Source organism: Canis lupus, chromosome 18 (genome assembly GCF_011100685.1).
Source record: "Canis lupus familiaris isolate Mischka breed German Shepherd chromosome 18, alternate assembly UU_Cfam_GSD_1.0, whole genome shotgun sequence".
NCBI classification, from domain to species: Eukaryota; Metazoa; Chordata; class Mammalia; order Carnivora; family Canidae; genus Canis; species Canis lupus.
This window is the reverse complement of record NC_049239.1, coordinates 20,901,177-20,923,858: the sequence shown is the minus strand read 5'-3', so window position 1 is coordinate 20,923,858 and position 22,682 is coordinate 20,901,177. Positions and strand designations below refer to the sequence as shown.

At 40.6% G+C, this 22,682-nt stretch overlaps 2 protein-coding genes across 4 annotated transcripts in view; one reads left to right on the top strand and one right to left on the bottom strand.

The window, feature by feature from the left end:
• Positions 1 to 4,127: 4,127 nt before the first annotated feature.
• The window catches only part of SEMA3C (semaphorin 3C), a 182,326-nt gene continuing 163,771 nt past the window's right edge, over positions 4,128 to 22,682 (top strand). The window contains exons 1-2 of one of the 3 annotated variants that reach the window (XM_038562835.1): positions 4,128 to 4,147; positions 8,035 to 8,176. In XM_038562835.1, coding sequence (XP_038418763.1) covers positions 8,074 to 8,176 — 103 coding nt within the window. In that variant the 5' untranslated portion in view covers positions 4,128 to 4,147; positions 8,035 to 8,073. Of the gene's footprint in view, positions 4,148 to 5,828; positions 5,984 to 8,034; positions 8,177 to 22,682 lie in introns of those variants that run through there. The other 2 variants (XM_038562834.1, XM_038562836.1) reach the window with 2 other exon arrangements.
• LOC119864290 (basic proline-rich protein-like) lies at positions 4,276 to 7,191 on the bottom strand. Its single transcript, XM_038562538.1, has 3 exons — positions 7,167 to 7,191; positions 5,716 to 6,496; positions 4,276 to 5,482 (listed from the first exon to the last, which is right to left on the bottom strand). The coding sequence occupies exons 1-3, from the start codon at positions 7,189 to 7,191 to the stop codon at positions 4,276 to 4,278; spliced, it is 2,013 nt and encodes a 670-aa protein (XP_038418466.1).

The following is a 22,682-nucleotide window of genomic DNA, read 5'->3' as shown; positions in this document are numbered from 1 at the left end:
CCTTTCCTATTTATTGGACTATATTTTGATGCAGCAAAGGCAGTGAAAAACAGGAAGTACATGGACTCTGGAACGGCCAAATCTGAGGTCATCGCCTCGGGGTAGGCCCAGTAAGGGGAATGATGCCTCAAATGTCTCAACTGGCTTTCTTGTTCACACAATGGAAATCCTTACACCAACTTTCTAGACCATAGGATGTACTTTTTGTAAAATATTTATTAAATAATGCATGCTCTTTCAAGCACATCCCCACTGTAGTACACTTCTGCTCTGAAGTTCAGTGAACCCATTGCAATGGACGCAACCCATCAAGGAAAATTAGTTCATTGAAATGCACCCCGAGAGTTGCATATTTGAACATATGTTTGTTAAAAAAAATACAAAGTATAGGGGCACCAGGGTGGCTCAGTTGGTTAAGCATCTGCCTCTGCTCAGGTCATGAGCTCCGGGTCCTAGGATCTGGCCCCACATGGGCGGGGGGGGGGGGGGGGGGGGGGGGGGAGGTGGTCCCTGCTCAGTGGGGAGTCTGCTTCTCCCTTCCCTTTCCCTCAGCCACTCCCTCTACTTGTGCTCTCCGTCTCTCTCCAGTAAATAAATACAATCTAAAAATATAAAATAAAAATTACATATTCTTCTTTAAAGTTATTAAATGTCATCTGAAATTTCAGAGCATTAAGTATCATGACAAATAATAAGTAAGTAAAATAAGGAGTTGATGCTTTTCAGATTTACTATACAGCTCTCTCTCCTGGAAACCACTGGTAAGAGAAGACAACTGAGTTTACCATACGATTTCCATCATGAGAAAGCCTCTGCTAGGATGTGAAAGTTGCTGTTTACACAATTTAATTTCTCTACTTTCTAGCCAACCATTTAAAGTCCACAAAGAGTAGAAAAATGGTAAAATCTGAAGATTACATGGAAAAGGCCTTTGACCATGCTGAAGGGCTGTAGATGGAAGTCAATTAGCCGGAACTAACAGTCCTGAATTCATTACTCCAGCTGGTTATTATTTTTGAGCCTCATTACACACATCTGACAATCAGAGGCACTTACACGTCCTGCTCCCGGCTCTCCTGTGAGAATAAATATGGAAAGGCTTTTATACTCCCAGGTGAAGAGAGAGCTTTAGATACAAGAGGTCCATAAATACAGTTTGCCTTTCTTTAAAGAAATCTGACTGGATGCATGGACGTATATATTCAACTCATAAACACTATCTATTAAATAATAGTTACTTTGCAACTGTAGTTGTACAAGGTTCGTCTTAAAGATATATATTCCCCTCATAGAGGTTTCACATGAAATATTACAATGAGGACAAAAAACAGAGTCTCCATTTAACCCCTGAGATGAAAGCATGAACTATCACAACACTCTTAGGACTTTGTCAGGTGCAAGTACTAAAACAGGAAAATCACTAAGAGACTTTTCTACTGAAATTCCCTACTTTTACATTTGAAAAACTGTAATATACAAACGTTAGAGATGATGTGCTCTTCTTTTGGTTAAGTTGGAAAATACGGCACTTTGTTATGTTCGAGATGCTGAAAGGCATTAAAAAATGATGAAGAATTAAACTTTTAATTTTGTTAAGACCTTATCCAATCACCTAGTTTAAAATTACAAAGGTAAAAAGAGGCAAACAATGAAAATTCTCTCTCTGGCCAGTTTTCCTCTCCAGGGCAAACCACTCTGACTGTTTAGTTTGTTTGCTTAGTGCCAGTGACCCTGCAGGTCGAGAAGCCCAGTCTAGTACCTACCAACAGAAAAAGAGGTCAAGGGTCAGGATATAGATTAGCAATGTGTTAAGAATGAACGTAGAGATACACTCATCTTACTAAAAATTAAAGAAGGATTTTAATGAAGGAAATACTAAAGCCCGTCAACTCTGCAGAGAGTAATTGCACACACGGATTTCTAGGCCAGACCTGTTTGACCGGCTTGGTCCCAGAGCAGCTAAGGTAACCCGAGGAGAAGAAGGGCTGATGCAAACAAGTAAGTAGCATTTGAAGAAGAGACTTTCAAAGATATAGTTCAGGAAATTTAAAGGGTTAGCATCTGGAAGTCAAGAAGAGGAGAAAGATCCAGAGGGGAAGAAGCTAGTGTAACACTTGCTCAGGTTCATATTCAAGACCCTAAGGTGGCGAGTTAGTCACACTTGAGTTTCTCTTTCTATCCCAATATTTACCATCCACGTGTGACTTCAGTGTACATCAGTGTTCTCATTTGTGAGATAGTAACGTCATTAAAGAATGCTGTTCATAGAGTACACAAGGCGCTCGGAATAGTTATGGTCTGTCTTGAGACAAATCTTAGTCATGACAAGAAGAAGACAACTGTCGCTCTCTGGAGGGTTGCGATTCTCTTATTAGATAAAGTTGATTCATATAGCTCATCTATATGATGGAGAAAGATCTGAGAACAGTCTATTTTCTTTAATTTTGAAATAAGAGAATTCATAGCTGCACAACTCATAAAGAAGACAAGGTTGGGTGGCTCCGGTGGCGCAGCGGCTTAGCGCTGTCTGCAGCCTGAGGTGTGATCCTGGAGACCTGGGATCGAGTCCCCTGTCGAGCTCCCCGCATGGAGCCTGCTTCTCCCTCTGCCTGTGGCTCTGCTTCTCTCTCTGTGTGTCTCTCAAGAATAAATAAATAAAATCTTAAAAAAAAAAAAAAGAAGACAAGGTTATGTCCAGGAGCTTAAGGGAAATGGTTTTTTGCAGGATCACCAAAAATATACAAAATAAAAAGTAAGGCCACGAAGCAGAGAAACCTCAGTGTAGAAACCTCAGTGTAGATGTCACACCATTTCTTTGACATTTTCATGAAAGTGATTCAAAGTATTTTAACTTGGATGTTTTCCCCCAGACACCCTGATGAGGGCAAACTGTAATTAGTGGTCTCTACATTGAGTTCTATCATTACTTCTGTGGATATTTTTTTAAGATTTATTTTATTCATGAGACACACACACACAGGCAGAGACACAGGCAGAGGGAGAAGCAGGCTCCTCCCTGCGGGGAGCCGATGTGGGCCTCGTCCGGGGACCCCAGGATCCCGCTCAGCCGCCGAGCCCCCCGGGCGCCCCCCTTCTCTGGACCTAGCGGCCTTCCCCAGACTAGCTTACTCAATCAGCTCCAACATTTCCCACCTATCAGGAAGGAATCAAAGACTCATCCTAGACAAGCGTCTTGTAAAGGTGCCGTTTTGTTAGGGTTGTTTCAGGTTTCTGAGCGGTTTGGAGAAATGGGGGCAGAGCTGAGTCTTCCTGGGTAGGGGCACCTATTGCCACCCCGAGGATGTCACTATGCGGCCTAGGTTGCGGGCAAGCGCGAGCACTCGATGCATCCCCGTGCTTGAGTCTGCCGCGGCGCCTGCCTGCCAGCAGCAACCTTACAGCACCTTTGGGGGGAGGCCCACGGTGAATGTTCCAGGCCTAAGCAGACGCCCCGTAATGCCTCGGTATTGAACAGAGAGCATTCGGTTAAATACAAGGATACGTTTATTTAGACAAGATAGAGGGGGTCACAGCACAGGGTACACAGACTGCGGCTAATCCTAAGCTGTCACAGCTTCCAAAGCCGTGCGAGTATGTGTGAGCCGGAGGGTCCATTCCTGGGGTTCCTGGAGGCCGGGACAGGTGGCGGCCCTCCCTGTGGAACCGCCGTTTGACTTGCATTTCACCTTGCATCGGTTACCTTGGTTCCCTGGAACCTAAAGGTAAAACGCACGAGTACGTCGCCTGCCGTGGGTTGCAGGCCAGTGCCCGGTGGCTGCACGCTTCCAAGTGAAGGGTTCTGTGATTTGCGTGACTGATCCCAGCAACCTCAGGGACGCGTCCTCCGCCTCCCGGAGGGCGAAGCGCTGACTCCGGCCTCGGCCTCGGCCTCGGCAGGGAGACTGGTGCTCAGTCCGCAGGGTCTCGGGCGGTCCCAGAAGTAGCTCAGAGAAAGGTGTTCGGTGCTTCTCGCCGCCTGCAGCCGCTCGGTGAAGCTGTCAGGTGTTCTGTGGTGCAACTCGTTACTCTCAACTTAGGTCAGGAGCTGCTCACGTCTTCGCGGCGAGTCGTCCTGGAAGTAGTGCCGGGAACAAGCGGCTCGCGTCGCGCCCGGACGCCTCGAGCCCCGGCCCTGCGGGCGGTTCAGGTGCGGGCGGCGCGTCAGGTCCGGGACCAGGGCCCGCGAGGCGCCGGGGCAGGCGGGCGGGGCGGGCGGGGCGGGCGGGGCGGGCGCGGGCTGCAGGGGCTGCGGCGGGAGGAGGTAGGTCCCGCCCGTCACGGCCGCGGCTCCCTCCCCCGCTGGGCGCCCGGCGTCCTCCCCGGAGCGCGCGCCCCGCCCGGGCTACCAGCCGCGCCCCCGCTCCCCGCCGCCCTCCCGCGCCGCGCGCTCCGGGTGGGGCCCGGCTGGGTGGGGGGAGGGCGCAGGGGTGCGGCGGGTGGTGGGCGGGGGTGCGGGGGGTGCTGGGCGGGGGTGCGAGGGGTGCTGGGCGGGAGTGCGGCGGGTGCTGGACGTGGGTGCTGGACGGGGGTGCTGGGCGGGGGTGCGAGGGGTGCTGGGCGGGAGTGCGGCGGGTGCTGGACGTGGGTGCTGGACGGGGGTGCTGGACGGGGGTGCGGGGGTTGCTGGGCGGGGGTGCGAGGGGTGCTGGGCGGGAGTGCGGCGGGTGCTGGACGTGGGTGCTGGACGGGGGTGCTGGACGGGGGTGCGGGGGTTGCTGGGCGGGGGTGCGAGGGGTGCTGGACAGGGGTGCTGGGCAGGGGTGCGGCGGGTGCTGGGCGGGGGTGCTGGGCGGGGGTGCGGCGGGTGCTGGACGGGAGTGCTGGACGGGGGGTGCAGCGGGTGCTGGGCGGGGGTGCTGGGCAGGGTGCTAGGGGTGCTGGACGGGGATGCCGGGCTGGTGCCGGGCGGGGGTGCGGCCGGCGGGGCGGGGGCAGGCGGGGCTGGGGTGCGGGGGGTGCTGGACGGGGGTGCGAGGGGTGCTGGGCGGGGGTGCGGCCGGTGCTGGACGGGGGTGCTGGACTGGGGTGCTGGACGGGGGTGCGGGGGGGTGCTGGGCGGGGGTGCGGCGGGTGCTGGACGGGGGTACTGGGCGGGGGTGCGAGGGGTGCTGGACAGGGGTGCTGGGCAGGGGTGCGGCGGGTGCTGGACGTGGGTGCTGGGCGGGGGTGCGGCGGGTGCTGGACGGGAGTGCTGGACGGGGGGTGCAGCGGGTGCTGGGCGGGGGTGCTGGGCAGGGTGCTAGGGGTGCTGGACGGGGATGCCGGGCTGGTGCCGGGCGGGGGTGCGGCCGGCGGGGCGGGGGCAGGCGGGGCTGGGGTGCGGGGGGTGCTGGACGGGGGTGCTGGACGGGGGTGCTGGACGGGGGTGCGGGGGATGCTGGGCGGGGGTGCGGCGGGTGCTGGACGGGGGTACTGGGCGGGGGTGCGGCGGGTGCTGGACTGGGGTGCTGGGCGGGGGTGCGGCGGGTGCTGGACTGGGGTGCTGGACGGGGGGGTGCAGCGGGTGCTGGGCGGGGGTGCTGGGCAGGGTGCTAGGGGTGCTGGACCGGGATGCCGGGCTGGTGCCGGGCGGGGGTGCAGCCGGGGGAGGCCGGGCCGGCGGGGCGGGGGCAGGCGGGGCTGGGGTGCGGCGGGTGCCGGCCGGGTGCCGGGCGGGGGTGCGGCCGGGGGGGGGGGGCGGGCGGCGGGCCGGCGGGGCGGGTGCCGGGCGGGGGCCGGGGGGCGGGGGTGCTGGGCGGTGCGCCGGGGCCGCGGGAGCCGCGCGCCGCGTCGCTGTAACCGGACACCCGCGCGCCCGCCGCGGTGCCGGCCACTTTCCATTCACTGCGAGGGGCTTGGCGGAGCGGCGCCCAGTCCGCGAGTCCCCTACAAAGAGTCGCAGCGCCGGGAGGAGGCGCCGCCGGGACGCCGCGGACGGCGGGCCCTGTGCGGGAAGGGCTGGGCGGCGGCGGCCCCGGCTGAGCCCGGCGACCCGGCCTCCTCGGTAAGCGGGCGCCGCGCCCGGGACAACGGCCGTGCGGACCTCGGGGCGCCCGCCGGGACCTCGGGGTCGGGGCGCCGCACCTGCGGGGCGCGGGCGGGGGCTGCCGGGGGCGCGGCACCTGCGGGGCGGCGGGGTCGGGGCCCCCCGCGGAGACCGGGACCTCGGGGTCGGGGCGCCGCACCTGCGGGGCGCGGGCGGGGGCTGCTCGGGCGCGGCACCTGCGGGGCGGCGGGGCCTCGGGGTCGGGGAGCAGCGCGGTGCCCTGGGCGCCGGGGCGGGGGACGGCCCCGCAGGGGCGCCCCGCCTTGCCCGTGGTCACTGGTGTGACCTGGAGGAGAGAACAAGCCGCGCGCCCCGGGGCCAGCTGCGGGGAAGCTGCGATGCTGGGGGGCACGTGCCGGACCCCGTCGGGCCACCCCGCTCTGCGGACTCCGCTCCTGCGACCTGTCAGTTCGCCTCCGCTGTTACTCTTGGCAGTTTTTAGCAAACGTTGCTTTGGGGGAGACCCGCCAGCTAGAATAGAACACCAGTGGTAGCAGGGTGTGTGTCAAAATTGTAGATATTGTCTGCCTGCTTAATAAGGGGACAAAGGTCAGGCATATTTAGAGGTTTTTTTTTTTTTTTACTGTAAAGTCAACAAAACCAGGGAGCAAATTACTAAGAGACAGTAACCCCATAAAACCAATTTTCTTCTAAGTTAATTTAGAGATGACAAGGTGAAGAGGTTGTGGAAGCAGGAAGAAACTGTTTCGTTTGAAAATTACCAACACAAACATCTCCAGGGTTTCCTCCGTCTGTGTTGGGAAAGGCAAACAGTTTTGTCTCTATGTCTCATAACACGTGTACCACCCAGGAAGTCAACTGTTTAAAACGTGTAGATTGATTAAAATGGCATGTTCCGTTTAGTTGCGCCTCTTCTTCTGCATTCATGAAGCAGCCTTTTCCGTTCTTCATGGCATCCCTTTATTGAATAAAATGTTAAGACTTTAACATTAAAAGACACATAACAGTGAAGATTAGCATTGCTGTAACCTGTAAAAACAGATTTCTAGCTTTAACTCTGTCATTTTATTGTAGAATAACATCACACTCAAAATGATATGATTTCTTTCACGGTCCGGGTGGGTTTATTTTGCATATTGTGGCCACTGGAGCCGCTGTAGATCTCCGGTTACCCCCTTACCTGGTCCTGCTTGGTACTCACACATTAGGTAATAGTACGTATCAATTTTATAGCCACAGTTTCCAAAGGTAATGCTTTTCTCTCTGATTTATCTCTTGGAATTTTGACAGCCTGCTTTCTGCTTGATTTATCTTAAATATGCATTGCGGGGTACATGGTTCACTGGATTGCTCACCACTAAGTCATTGGTTTGAATTTGGCACCCGTCCATGGTTACCTCATCTGCATCATTTAACAGCTGCATGGTCATCTGTGTAAATTGGCAGATAACTAATTTGAGTGATTTCAGTGGTCAAGGATTGAGCACACATATATTTATGTGCAGAAACACCATTTCAGACATGATTACCCCAAAAGAGCTAATGAGGTTGGGAGTGAGTGGGTGTGCGTGAAAGTTCATATGGCGTTTTCCTGCTATTACTGTATTTATGGTAGAAAGAGAAGTTTTCAGCCACTCATGCGGATTGGTACCATTCTCAGGTCTTTTCAATGCTATGTGATCATTGGAGGATCAAGTTTAAATATCGGGTTTTCCTTTAGGAACACGTTTCCTGGCTGCTTCGTTCTGCTTTAATATTAGCATTATTTGCTGGAAGAGAAAGCAGTTTCTTTCTTTCTTTTTTTCTTTTTTTTTTTTTTTTTTTTGCAAAGACTTTCAGACACAAATGAATCAAATCCAAATTTTCACATCTAAGAAACAAAGTCAGAGCACCTCCTACTGTTTGCATGACTGTAAAAGTCTAGATATGTCTTTTGTGAATAGGTGCTCTGTCGATGGCTGGGTTTGTGTGTATCTGTGTGTATGTGAGGGGGTGTGCTCCTAAAATGTGAAATGATGTATCACAAACTTGTTACCTCTCTTTTAAAGGTATTCTCCCTTGGATATTAACTTGCAAATCTGGAGAAAATGGCCTTCCGGACAATTTTCACGTTGGTTGGAGTATTTGTTTGTTCTATCTGTGTAAAAGGATCATCTCAGCCCCAAGCAAGAGTTTATTTAACATTTGATGGTAAGAAAAGTTGATAAATACTCTGGGGGAAATGTCATTTGAAGTCTTTTTTAAAATTTCACATCCAGATCCAAACATTAATAACCAATTAAAGATAGTAAAATATTATCAACTGTTGATTAATTTTAAAAATTTTACTGGACTGCTTTTGGGATGACATGGCTATTTTAAATTATTGGTTTATAGGCAAAAACCCTCTGTTGCATTTGCTTATGAAAATGCTTGAAGTATATCCTGTCCCTTTGCAATTCTCTTCTGATGAGTCACCTGGTGTTTGAGAAATACCCTCTATGTGCTACTCCTCATTAGCAGACACGTCTATGCAGGTTTAATTTACTTAAAATTTTTCTTAATAAATTTTAGTCTTATCCTACAGACTGATTTCTCCATATGTTGTTCTGATGGTCCTTCTTCCATGTCCAAAAGGAGTTCCTGAGATTGGCAGAGTCTCCTACTTAATTGAAAAGGATCTAAAAGAATAGGTTGGGATTATGGTTTTGATTGCTGTTGTGTACAAATGTTATCTTCAGATGCTCAGGAAAATGGATGCGATTTCAAATTTGCACAGACATAAAAGGTGTAAGACGCTCTGAAGGAATGGTTTGCCAAATGTATGCATAAGCATTAGTATAGGTAGTTCGGTCAGTCATGTAACCCATGCTAACTGGACAGATAGAATAAGAAATGGATCAAGAAAGTCATCTTGCCAATTGGGGTTACTATATTTTTATGACTTCTTTCAACTTACTTTCTGTATAAACCTTAGTGTCATTGAGCATATTTTCATTTAACTTGAGAAACAGTACACTCTCAGACCTTTCTATAGCAAAGTGTCTTTGAAATCCTCTGTTGTCTTGAATTTCAAACAACAGTATGATGGACACTTATCAGTCAAATGGATATCTTTTTTTTTTTTTTTCTTTTCTTTCCTTCTTAAGTCACCAAGGGATTTCCCCAAGGTTATCATAAGCACTGAAGGAACTTTATGTAGAACTTAGAGTGTGTGAGCTTCTAATTGCTTCCTTAGCTTCTAAGCCAGGCATTCTCCCTTAAGACCCATGGCTATTCAGTTAAGTAGTGGGAAAGGCCCCTGGAAGTGTCTTTTAAATACTGTGACATCTTGCAGTCTACTTATACCTCCTCTTCCAAGTTGAGAACTATGAAATATGTAATCAAATGAAAACTAAAGGCATTAGGTAGAAGTACAACTTGTCTCCTCTTTTCTATATTTCTCTCAATATATAGGAAGATGGAGTGGTCTCACAGATTAGTTATCTAAACTTGTTCTCTCTATTACATCAAACTAACCAACCTTGTTTTTAACCCAAACTTAACCCAAAATGTGTAAATTTTAAAGACAAGTATTTCACCAGAGATAATCAATCAAGTCCGTATTAGAAAAGACTTTTTTTTTTTTCAAAGATTTTACTTATTTATTCATGAGAGACACACAGAGAGAGGAAGGCAGAGACATAGGCAGAGGGAGAAGCAGGCTCCATACAGGAAGCCTCATGTGGGACTCGATCCCAGGACTCCAGGATCACGCCCTGGGCCAAAGGCAGACACTCAACCGCTGAGGCACTCAGAGATCCCTAGAAAAGACTTTTATAGAGGAAATTAAGTAGTATAATTTTTAAAAACCAAACTTCAATACTAAGTAAGACAGTAACTGCTATGTATAGAGTGACTAGAAGTTATGATGGACTTTTTAATATACTCTAATGCTTTCAAATTCAAAGCAGATTCTTGCAGAATAAGACTTATCTTAATTTATAACATGTGTAGAATACGGCAATGTAAGATAAACTATTGATCTGAGAGTTCTAAAATTTTATTCTTCCTAAAAGTCTTGCTAGAAAATAATCAGAAAATATCACTTAAGTTGTTTTAAAGAGATATATCACCTGGGAGAACAAATAATGAAATTCCATAATTTCTAAATTAATACAAAAAATTTCTACAGGCAACTATATTTTAGACATAGTAGCATAGGAAAAATGCCTTGGACAAAACAATTGTTCAAATGTATAAATTTTAATCATTACTTCATAATCATTTTCATAAGAAATTTGACAGTATAGTTGTTTCAGATGCCTTTTCTGAATTTCTTATTGTTTTAAGTTTCTCTTTGATTTTGTGATGATTTTTCTGTGTCACAATGAGTAAGTAGCTGCATTTCTTCCAAAATTATTTACTCTTGACATTACAATATAGAACTTTATACAAGGTTGACACATATATGAATATATATTAATTAAAATACATATTATATATACTCGCTTTCCTTTATTTCAAAATTTCTATCACTATTTCTCAGCCAAAAATTGTGAGTTGGAAAATGATCCTGAGGAAATTCAAGTAATATCAGGCTACATGACACAGAGGTCATTTGCATCTTTATATTCTTTCATAATGACCTTGCCTCCTGGCTCTTCTGTCTTGAATTCTTTTCCTTCACTATTACTTGGTCTTCCGCCAGTCTCTTTCTGGATGGGACATTAGAAGAATCCTCTCAGTGTTGTCTTACAGTCCAATTGACAATCAAAGTCAATTTAGAAATGTGTGAAACAAGAGATCTTTTCTCTCATCCAAGTTTTATCCCTTCTTCTTGTGGTAGAATGATGGAGTGATAACATTTGGGGAACAATGATTTACAGATTTGCCTTCCCTCTTGATCTAGTGCAAGGTCAACCAGATGGTCATCAGTCCTATAGGAGAATGCACTTCAGATGTTATTAATTAGTTACATTTGTACAAGCTAAATCTTGCATGTTAAAAGAACTGTGATTCCTATTAGATACTACATTTTGTAATTATTATCATTCTAATTTTAGGCCAAATAGCATTTTAAATAAATATAAAGTCATGCAAACACTTTTTGATTAAGTCAAATTTTTGTTGAAAAAAAAATCCAGTATTTTGACAGATTCACATTTCAAAGCATTATGGACGTTGTGTCATTTTTCTCAGAAAATCTTGGAATCTATAACAGTCATAAGGAAAATCAAGGCTACTTATGTACAATAGACAAATTGGTTTTGCTTGTTAATATAAAAGGAAATGAAATGATTTTGCCCTTATCCAGTAGAGACTTTAGCATGTAGTATTTTTATGAAGCCAGGAATAAATACTGTATAATTTGATAAAAGGTATTGGTTGATGTCATTTTACAAAAAGTTTTTGAGCTTGAGCAAAATGGAAATACTGTTTATATTTTAAGATATAAAATGTGATTACTGAGTTAAATGTGTTAAGTATTGTTTCTGTTTAAAAATGAGGTATATTCTTACAATAAGATTACTTTTTCACTTGGTAATTTAGCTTGTGAATCAAAGATATTCAATTTTTTGACATGAAGTTGTATAATATTTTCTCACTATCCTCACTATGTCTGTAGGATCTGTAGTAATGTTCTTTACTTCATTTATGATATTGATAATTTGTCTACTTCCTTTATGTTCTGACTGAACCATGTAGAGATCAGTATTTTCCTTTTTATTGATCTCTTTAATCAGCTTTTGGTTTTGTTGGTTTTTTATTATTATTATTATTCTGTTTAATATTTCTTTGGTTTATGCTCTAGAATGAAATTATCTTATTTCTTCTTGCTTTGGTTTAATTTGCTCTTCTATTTGAAAATTCTTAACATTGGAACCTTAAGTCACTGATTTGAAAACTTTTTTTTCTTAATATAACCAGTGATGCTACAAATTTTCTTTGAAACACTGTGTAGCATTGCTTCACATATTTTAATAAAATGTATTCTGATTTTCAGTCAGTTCAAGGTGTCTTCTAATGCTCCCCTTATTTTTTCTTTTAGTCCCAAGTTATTTAGAAATATGTTGTGTAATGTGAAGATATTTGTGTATTTTTTATATATTTTTGTTGTAGGTCTTTGATTCAGTCTCTTGTCAAAGAACATACATAATATGCTTCTGATTCTTTAAAAAAACTATTAAAACTCTGGCACTGAAAATAGCCTACATAGAAAACAATGTATATTTTGCTTTTGTCACCTGCAATGTTTTATTAATGCCAATTAGATTCAGTAAGTCTGTTTTCTATATTCTTGCTGATTTTCTATTTGTTTTTTTTTTTTTTTTCAATTACTGACAGAAGAAATTGAACTCTCCAACTATAATTATGGATTTGCCTATTTCTCTTTTCAGGTCTATCAGTTTTTACTTCATGTTTTTGAATTTCTGTTATTGGATAACTGACATATTTAGGAGTGTTATGCCTTCTAATGAACTGACCTCTTTTCCATTTTGAAATATCCCTGATTATTCTCAGTAATAATTATAGTTCTAAAATGTATTTTTGTCTGAATATAACACTTTTATCTTTTTTGTATAATGAAAAATACCAGCAAAATTTTAGTTATAAATAAGTGGGAGAAAATGTCTTGATTTCCAGTGGTCTCTAGAAGGTTTTTATTAAAATATTAGGAAATATGTTTAAATACATATATTTTTGATATATGTGAAAGTATGAATATTTGATCGGCAGTGTAGTGTAATGAGAACAGCATTTATGCGGACTATCAGGATTTTCAAACTTTCATTCCTTGCTAATTAACTCTGAAATTTTGTCAGACCTCAATTCTCCCAAACAGTTAAAATATTGGGGGGCTAACTTAATTCTTAAGATCCTTTATTAACTAAACTTATATGTTGTTTTTTAATATCATATCTTTTGAGGAGGTGTTCTATAATTATTCCTTTCAGTGCTTTCAAAAACATTTTGTAAAGGGCCTGGGTAAGGGAAAGAACAAAACTAAGCATTTTTTTTTTTTTTAATTCATGGATTTTGAATCCAGAGCTGCTTTTAAATCATAGTTGCCTGCTACATTCTAAGGATGCTACATTGGGTTATTACTTAATCCCCCCCAATCCAGAATTTTATCATCTGTAAAGTGAAAAATAACACTTCATAGAATTGTTTTGGAAATGAAATGAATTTCCCCCCCAATCCAGAATTTTATCATCTGTAAAGTGAAAAATAACACTTCATAGAATTGTTTTGGAAATGAAATGAATTAAGTTTGTAAAGTGTGTTATGAGGTATATAGTGTACCTCTTATTAAAATAGATGAAGACTTGCATTAAAATTAATATTTATAAATTCCTTTAGGATAGAATTATGATATTCTTTTGTACTATCATTACTTCCTTTCCACTTATGTAGAGACTTCCATTTGGTATTATTCAATAAATGTTGAATTAATATACATTTTGATGCTTCTTAACCACTCCACCTCCCCAACTAATACACTCTTAGTACCCTACAGTCACACTTCAGTGAACCTTGGTTTATTTAAAACAATGACAGTTACTAGCTAGAATGCAAAAAATTCTTCATTATAGCATTAAGACACAAATACTATGAGAGGAGTTTTTGTTACTTTTTGCACAGATACCTTTAAACTCATATCTGGTACATAGCTGATGGTCAAATATTTTCTATCTACTTTCAAACTTTTCCCATATTATACACTAAAGATTCAACATAGTCTGGGAATTCAACTTTTATATTTACTCTTTCTAGTTAATTCTCAAATCCCTTTATCTATTTTCTTCCCACATAGACATTTCATCTCTATAAATTTTAGATATTTTCTTCCAGAGAGTTTTTTTGTGTGTTTTGATTAGAAGCCCAATTTCCTATATTAAAGGGAAAAGACCTTATATATACACAGCTCTCACAGGGCCTTCAGTGCTGGCCTGGCAGGAATATTGCCTTATTAATCCTTGATACTGTTGGTGTGTGTGTGTGTGTATATATATATAAATATATATATATATGTGTGTGTGTGTATATATATATATATAATGTCTAAATATATCTAGACTTTTAAAGTAATTCACAAATGCATTATTTTTTAAGATTCTGGTTTTATTTTATTTTATTTTTTAAAGTATACCACTTTTTTTTTTTTTTAAGATTTTATTTATTCATTCATGATAGAGACAGAGATACAGGCAGAGGGAGAAGCAGGCTCCATCCCGGGAGCCCAACGCGGGACCCGATGATCCCGGGACTCCAGGATTGCGCCCCAGGCCAAAGGCAGGTGCCAAACCGCTGAGCCACCCAGGGATCCCCAAGATTCTGTTTTTTTAAAGTGCAATAAGCATGATAAGCTTGAACTTAATAGGAACCCTACCTACTGGGATAACTGGGTGGCTCAGTAGTTGAGCCATCTGCCTTTGGCTCAGGTCTTGATCCCAGGGTCCTGGGCTTGAGTCCCACATCAGGTTACCCACGGGGAGCCTGTTTCTCCCTCTGCCTGTGTCTCTGCCTCTCTCTGTGTCTCTCATGAATAAATAAACAACATCTTAAAAACAAAAAAGAACCCTATCTACTTAGTTTACTACTTATGATTATCATGGCATAGTGCATGGCTTGAAATTGTAGACAACTACTTACCTCTTTTGGGACATTTAAGAATACCATAAAACCTCAGGAATGTGGGGGCATGTAGGATAATTTCTGATCTACTTCTGTACCATGATATGAAATATATCTATAAAAATGTACCCATAAAATAAGACATATATATATATCCATATAAATATCAAATATAGGTTATATACATACTCCTAAACTGTTAAATAGTATATTAGATTTTTCCCCTTTTTCCTTTGGTGAGTAAATTGAAATTTATTCAGGAATATTTGGTCTTTGAATGCTTTTTCTGTGTGGAAATTATTAGATCCTAAAGTCAGTATTTTAATTGAGATTTATTTATTGAATTAGTTGATCTTTGAGCCTATGAGTATATATATTTTAGGTTATTTGAAATACAAAATTCCTTATTTGTTTAAGATTGGATGTCAACTATAATTCAGGAGTTAACCAAAATTATACAGTAGTACCACCTCTGTTACCATAAAGCCAATAATTCAGTCATGTGCATGTTTTATTTCTCCAGTACAAACCTCTAAGATATCAGACATTGTTTTTTTAAGTAATCCTGATAAACACTGGATTATCATTTATATTTACATGGTTTTTGATCTAGAAACATAATATCCTGAAATAAAGAAGTAGGATGTCCCCCCATCTCTCATCACTTTGCTCTTAAATAAAGAAGCCTGGGACACACATCCACCCCCCCCCCCACACACACACACCCACACACAACACAACACAACACAACACAAAATAAAATAAAATAAATAAAATAAAATAAAATAAAATAAAATAAAATAAAATAAAATAAATAAAATAAAGAAGTAGGATGCATTCAATATCCCATAGGTTTCAAAAGTCCTGAATATCATTATACTGAATAGGCAGCTGTCTGACTCTACTTCAAGTTTTCTTTTGCTTCAAAACTCATGAGTTATAAAGGTGTCTGTGTAAATATATAAAGCACTTATAAAGCTATGAATACTCAAAAATAAATTCACTGATAGGTGCATGGCAAAAAAGTCAGTTATTTGTGTTGGCTATTAATTTTCTGCTTGTGTTCGCTAAAACAATAAATATTCCATACTACTAAATGGCCCCCCATCCATTGAAGCCTGGGAATAATTGCCTTAACCTCAAAAGGAAAATGACGATTAAAAGATTAAAACTATAAAAAATTTCTACTATTTGCATACATTTTTCCTTAGCTTATATTTTCCAATTTTCCAGCCCAGGGTTGAATTTTACATTTACATGTACATGACAATGGTTTAAAAACATAAACATGTCAGTTTGGGTTCTGTTGGGAAATAAGTATATTAAATGTAGAGACTAAGCTTGCATAGGATTATCAGTTCTTTCAGTTATTTGTGATTCTTTTTTGCCTTCTTTCACTGCTGAATTTTCCATTAATAAAATTGTCAAAGTCTCCAGGTCATCAATAGTACATAAGTGAAAGATGATGGAATTTTACAAAACATCTTTTATCTTTTAATATCTGCCTCATTTGACAAGAAGCTTAATTAAACAACAAATAAAAGGACCCCTGTGAACTAGTGAGCTAAACCTGAAAGCTGATGAATTGTTGTTGGACAATAAACTCAAAATAATAAATTGTCTCTTTATGAACTCTGGTAGCATTAACATTACAAGGCACATTTGTTGAAAACAGTTTGTCTTATGGTTGCCCAAGAGATAAAAATAAAGCCAATTGTTCTTGATTTCTCCATTAATCTTGGAGAATGTTCATTCTGGTTGTATTGAATCTTCTGAAATATTTAGTTCTTGGGAAAACTTGTGTTAAAGCAGTTTGTTTTCAGTCTCCTTCTGGTAGTTTCAGTTAAATGACAATTAAACATCTTTAATAACACCTTCATATTTTAACAAACCCAAACTCAACGAGGAATGCTGCATGAATAAGAAAGTCAGCATTCTTCCCCCTGTGAGAGTGTCTTTGAAATCAGGAAGGGATTGATGAATACAATTGTGAGTGGGACACTATCCTAAATCATAAAGAGTTTTAAGTAGAGGAGCACTAAATTTGCGTTATAAAGAGCAAGTTAAAACTGTTTTAAATACAATGAGGACAGAAGATGAGAAGAAATCGCTATGAAATTTCATGTCTATTTTTCCTTAATATATGTTGATATAAGATTCTAGTAGTTAAAATAAAATGAAATCTCTTTTACTGGTTTTAATTACAGACGTTTTAAGTAGTACAAAGAATGTCCCCTTGAGAACTATTAGGGTACATAGGTTACAATGATGTGCTCTGTTAACGATTTTTGGGGAAAAAAAAGTTAGAAACTCTATTTTCTTGTCATAAAAAAGTAATTCCTATTCTCAATGAATTTTATCAGATTCTAATAAGCTTAGTTCGGTTGCCAAATGATGATGCTGTGATGTTAAGCCATTTCTAAAGGTACACGTTTCCTGCAACTGCGAACAAAGATGGGATGCTCCACTGATAAGAAATTAAAAGGGTGAACTTTGGCACTGTGTTTATGTTTATTCAGTCATGTCACCAAAGCAATTCCATGAAAAAAAAAAGAAAAAAAAAAAAACCTGTGTTCTAGTCCATGATTATCCATAGATATGTGTAAACAATTATGATTGGACTCTATGTTGAATGAAGATAGCTTGAGTTATGAATGAAGATAGCTCAAAGAAGAATGAAGATAGCTCAAAATTTTTTGAGTGTGAGTGATGCTAGATGGCTTAACATATAATGTTATTGAAGTATATTTGATAAATTGATATACAATATTATATTAACTTCAGGTGTACAACGTAGTGATTCTATAATTCTAAGCACTACTCATTGCTCACCATGATAAGTGTAGTCCCTATTTGTCACCACAAAACGTTATTATTGTATTATTTATTATATTCCCTACACCATACTTTTCATCTCTGTAACTTATTTTGTAACTGGAAGTTTGAACCTCTTAATCTCCTTCACCTGTTTTGCCCAACCCTCCATCTTCCTCCTCTCTGACAACCACCAGTTCTCTGTATTTATGAGTCTGTCTCTGTTTTTTGTTTGTTCACTTATTTTGTTTTATAGATTCTATATGTAAGTGAAATAATATGGATTTTGTCTTTTTATGACTTATTTCACTTAACATAATACCCTGTGAGTCTATTCATATTGTTGTGAATAGTCATATGTCATTTCTTTTCATGGCTAAGTAATACTCCAGTGTGTGTGTGTGTGTGTGTGTGTGTGTGTGTGTGTGTATCTGTCTATACCACATCTTCTTTATCCATTCATTTATTGATGAACATGTAGGTTGCTTTCATAGGTTGCTTTCATAGTCTGGCTATTGCAACTATTGTTGCAATAAACATGGGGTGCATGTATCTTTTCGAATTAGTGTTTTTGTTTTCTTTGGGTAAATACCCAGAAGTAGAATTACTGGGTCATATGATATTTCTATTTTTATTTTTTAGTGGACCCTCCATGCTGTTTTCCCTAATGGCTGCACCAATTTATATTCCCATCAGCAGTGCGTGAGGATTCCCTTTTCTGCACATCCTTGCCAATACCTACCTGTTATTTCTTGTCTTTTTGATAGTAGCCATTCTGACTGGTATGAGGTAATACCTCATTGTGATTTTGGTTTGTATTTCCAAGATGATTAAGTAACGTTGAACATCTTTTTGTATTGTCCATCTATCCATATGTGTTTGGAGAAATGTCTATCCAGGTCTTCTGCTCATTTTTTATTGGATTTTTTTTTTTTTTTTTTGGTGTTGAGTTATATGAGTGCTTTATATATTTTGGATATTAAGCTCTCATTGGATATGTCATTTGCAAACATATTCTCCCATTTAGTAGATTGCCTTTTCATTTTGTAGATGGCTTCCTTCATTGTGCAAAATTTTTTGAGTTTGAGAGGGTCCTAATTTTTTATTTTCGTTTTTGCTTCCCCTGCCCCAGGAGAAAAGCCCAGAAAAATATTGCTAAGACTAATGATGTTCAAGAGATTACTGCCCATGTTTTCTTCTAGGAATTTTATGGTTTCAGGTCTCACATCTAGTTCTTAATCCATTTTGAGTTTATTTTTGTGCATGGTGTCAGATAGTGGTCCAATGTTCATCTTTTGCATGTGGCTGTCTAGGTTCCGCAACACCATTTATTGAAGAGATTGTCTTTTCCTCACTGTGTATTCTTGCTTCCTTTGCACAGATTAATTGATCAATCTGGGTTTATTTCTGCATTCTCTATTCTGTTTCATTGATCTATGTGTCTAGTTTTGTGTCAGTTCCATTCTGTTTTGAAAGTCTAGGGTTATGATACTTACAGTTTTTTAATTCTTTTTCAAGATTTCTCTGGTTATTCAGGGTCTTTTGTGGTTCCATACTAATTTTAGGATTATTTGTTCTAGTTCTATGAGAAATACTATTGGTATTTTGATTGGGAAACATTATTATTGATATTTTGATAAGGGATTGTGTTGAATCTGTAGATTGCTTTAGATAGCTTATTTTAAATTCATTCACATGTTGATCAAATATTTTGATATGTTATTCACATAGATTAAAAGTATATGTTACATACCTTTCATTGCAATTTTTATTTTGGAGAATATACTTAGAACTAAAGATACATGTTTTTCCATTCTTCATAGATGTATGCTACTTTGTCTTCTGTGTTTCAAAAATACTTTGGTAACTTATTTGATTTTATTATAATAATCAGTAATGTTAATATTGCCTTTGTACCAGGCATTATTTTTAATTCTCTAAACAACACTGTGAATTGGGCGCTATTTTTATCCTCATAAAATGGAGATTCCAAGAAAGTAACTGCCTGAGGTCACAGGGATGGAAAAGGACATGATTAAAGCACAAGCAGTCAGACTCCAGAGCCAGAGCCATTTTGGTAGATGCTGCTAGAATTAGTTTTAAGACTCACAAAATCACAATTAAAAGAAAAGAACTTTTCTCTAAGAATGAAATGAAATAAAATTCATTCTTTATGCCATCCCTAATTACCCTTTCAATTCTGGATTCATCAGGGTGAGGATGAGGGAATTACTCCTATGGAACTTGCTTATTCCATTGAGGTAGGTAAGATCTCCTTTGTGGCTGTGGGAGTAAGTCTGAGCTCAGACAAAGGATAACTATAGAAAAATTTATTATTCATTCCCTTCAGCTCACTGTGCAGATATATCAGAGTAGTGTCTTCGTAAGTTCAATATAGCTTAGGTTTTCTTAAAGAAAAAAAATGACTCAAATGTTCTTTTTTATGGATACCATTGCAGCATCAACTAAATATAGCACTGGATATGCTCAATTTTTCCATTTCCTAGGTATCTTTTATATGACAAGGTATAAAAAAAACTATCATTTTGGTTTTAGTTCCATTACTGTCAAAAGTATGGAGAAAGAGAGCTGTGAGCTTTGGCAAATTCCAGCTTTCTTTTGCCTTCTGTGTTTTCATTTATATGTTCCTGAGGACCACTGTTGTTAATGAAAGCAAATTTAAAAGCAAGGAACAGAAAAGTTAGACATTTTCTAACACAGAGTATGAGTTGGCAAGAAGGGCACAAAAAAGCAGAGCTAAGTGCTGAGCCATGTGCTATTTTAGGGTAGCACTGGCCCTGAAACAATGTGCTGAGCTGTAAAAGATGGCAAGTCCATTCTACATTTCCAAGGTGCATGCTTCTCAAAAGCAATCTTTTCAACCTTCCCTTCTTATTCAGTGGGAATTAACTGCCTTGGAGAACTCAGTAGTGAAATGTCACTGTTGCAGAGTACTTTTAACTTTTTGGAGAATTTCCACTAGTTGTGTCATTTATTATAGAACACCTATGAAGTAGTTGGGCATGAGGGCCCAGGAGAGGCTGTCGTGGCTGGGGACCTGTAGCTTGATGGTGCCAGAGACAAGACTAGAAGAGAGGGTATGAGAAGAGAAACGCTAATTATAGCAGTGCTTGTAGAGAATTCTACAAATGTGTATTATAAAATTTGCAGAAATACCAAGCCATTAATATGAATATTAACAAATTTGCCTCATGTTATTCGCTTCCCAAAGTATGTGCAACACTCTACCTTTAACACTCCCCAAATCTTCAATTAACTACTGTTTTTTTTTTAGCAATAAATTAAGGATTCTTATGTCAAACTTTCAATATATTTAACCCTATATTGGAATTGTTTCTGAATTCTCTTTGGAAAGATTGAGGCTATACATAAGTATCAAAAATTCAAATTTTTATTTGTGTCTAAGTCATGTAAATTGATGAACATACTTTGTCTTGCCTTTCCCAATTACGACTCCTATAGCGAAGAGTTTTGGTTGTTGCGCTGTGCATCAGGATACCGTTTTCCTCTTTCATCAGCCCCTGGAATAGAGAATTCTATTCTGCTCACTTACATGCTGCCTTAGAAGGAAAACAATGATTGATCTGATGTCCTAGTCTCAAGTGATGTCAGTGAAAATGCCTAATGTTTTTGCCTTTCTCGATTTTGACACTTGCTAGCATTTAAGATTCTTGATTAAAAAGTATGAAATATTTAACCTAGTTAATTCTTAAGTTACTAACTCACTGAAACTATTTTCTTATAAAAAAAATAAACAAGTACCAGACTTTGAATATAAGATTGTTCATATTTAACCTTCTATATAATGTAAGGGCTAATGTCCAGTCTCTAGTCTCCAAGGACTTGACAGACCAAAGGAGTAAAAGCAATATAATTTTGCAAAAGATAATTGTTATTCCTCTAAGAAATGGGTCAGACTGCTGATCTCAAAACAAAACAAAACAAAAAACACCTTGATTCTCTGCTGAAGTAAGAGCACTAGTGAAGCAGTTGCTAAATTCTTTCATGAAATACATCTTATTTCCCTAGGATGGAGTTTCACTTTCTATTTTTTTTTTCTTTTTCTATTGTGTTTCACAACCGAGTAGGACCTTCCCAAGTGTACACTGTCTTGTAAATACACAAACAGAAATTGAGAAGTCAGGAAAAAAAGCTCTTGTATTCTTAGTGTCGTTTTAAATGTATTATTTATGTTTTCTTATGTTAAAGTTTCAAATACCACAAATTCATATTTATATAATAATTAGGTGGCTAGTTTGGTAAACACTTCAGTACTTAACATGTTGCTGCAACACAGGTGTCCATACAGTAACAGCTTGGTGTGACCGAGCTGAGGAGCAGAGCAAGAAACTCTAGTGACTTCAGGTCTCTGAGCCTGGCCTCCTTCCCATCACTGATGGTTAGTCATGGTGAGAACAAAAGGACTTGCTGAACCTACCAGAAGGAGGCAATCCATTTGTACTGCAGATAACAGAAACGGGAACCTCTAAAAGGAATGAATGGGGCAAATCATATGTAAAGACACCACAAATACCTAAATTTGTTCCCTACGCTTGCTGCTTTTCCAGCCAGTAAAGTCTTGCAAGCCATGTTGCTAGTGTTACTATAGTTAGTGTGAATTGCCAGGCGTTAGCAGATTTCCAATCATAGCATGTGAAACATAATCTTTCATTATGGGCTTTGTTTTCTAAAATCTTCACAAAATTTAGATTAGAAAAGACCTCTTTTGGACATCATTTTGTCCAAACTGTGTGAAGTGTACCGAGCTGGTTCATTCATTGCTGAAATTTGATAGTGGACACAAGTCTGAAGGTTTTCAGACAGCACTAACAAAATTAGAAACCGAGAGTAAAGGGAGTCCAATACCCTCGTGTTCCTGACCTTCCTTATTTGGGTCAGGAAGGGGTGGTATGTGTTCTCTCAAGTGTTCGAGACCATTCCATGTAAAACACAATTCCAACAGAACTGTAATTCTTAACACAAGGACCTTTTTTGTTTAATGAATAAATGAATAGCACCAAAGTGATTATAAAGGTGGCTTGTGTAAAATAAATAATATTTGTATTGAGTTTCATTATGAAATTAGAGTTCTGTCTCTAGGTATACAAATCACTCAATAGACTAGCTTGAAAAGCTTTCAGTAATGAAACTTAAGATGATGACTAGGCATGTAAAAGTTCTGATAATATGATGCAGTGAGTATTTTGGAGCTCTTTTTATAACTTTCCAACCTCTTAAATACACGCTAGTAATTACAATTCAA

What these genes read in the sequence shown, in the direction of transcription:
- LOC119864290 (XM_038562538.1), bottom strand. Translation starts at nt 7,191, where the DNA reads ATGTGTGAGTACCAAGCAGGACCAG. An exon ending in TGAGTACCAAGCAGGACCAG is followed by an intron (nt 6,497 to 7,166) that starts GTAAGGGGGTAA and finishes GTTCTATTCTAG; the next exon opens with CTGGCGGGTCTCCCCCAAAG. An exon ending in CCCAGCACCCCCGCCCCCCG is followed by an intron (nt 5,483 to 5,715) that starts GCCCCCGCCCGG and finishes CCCCCCGTCCAG; the next exon opens with CACCCCAGTCCAGCACCCGC.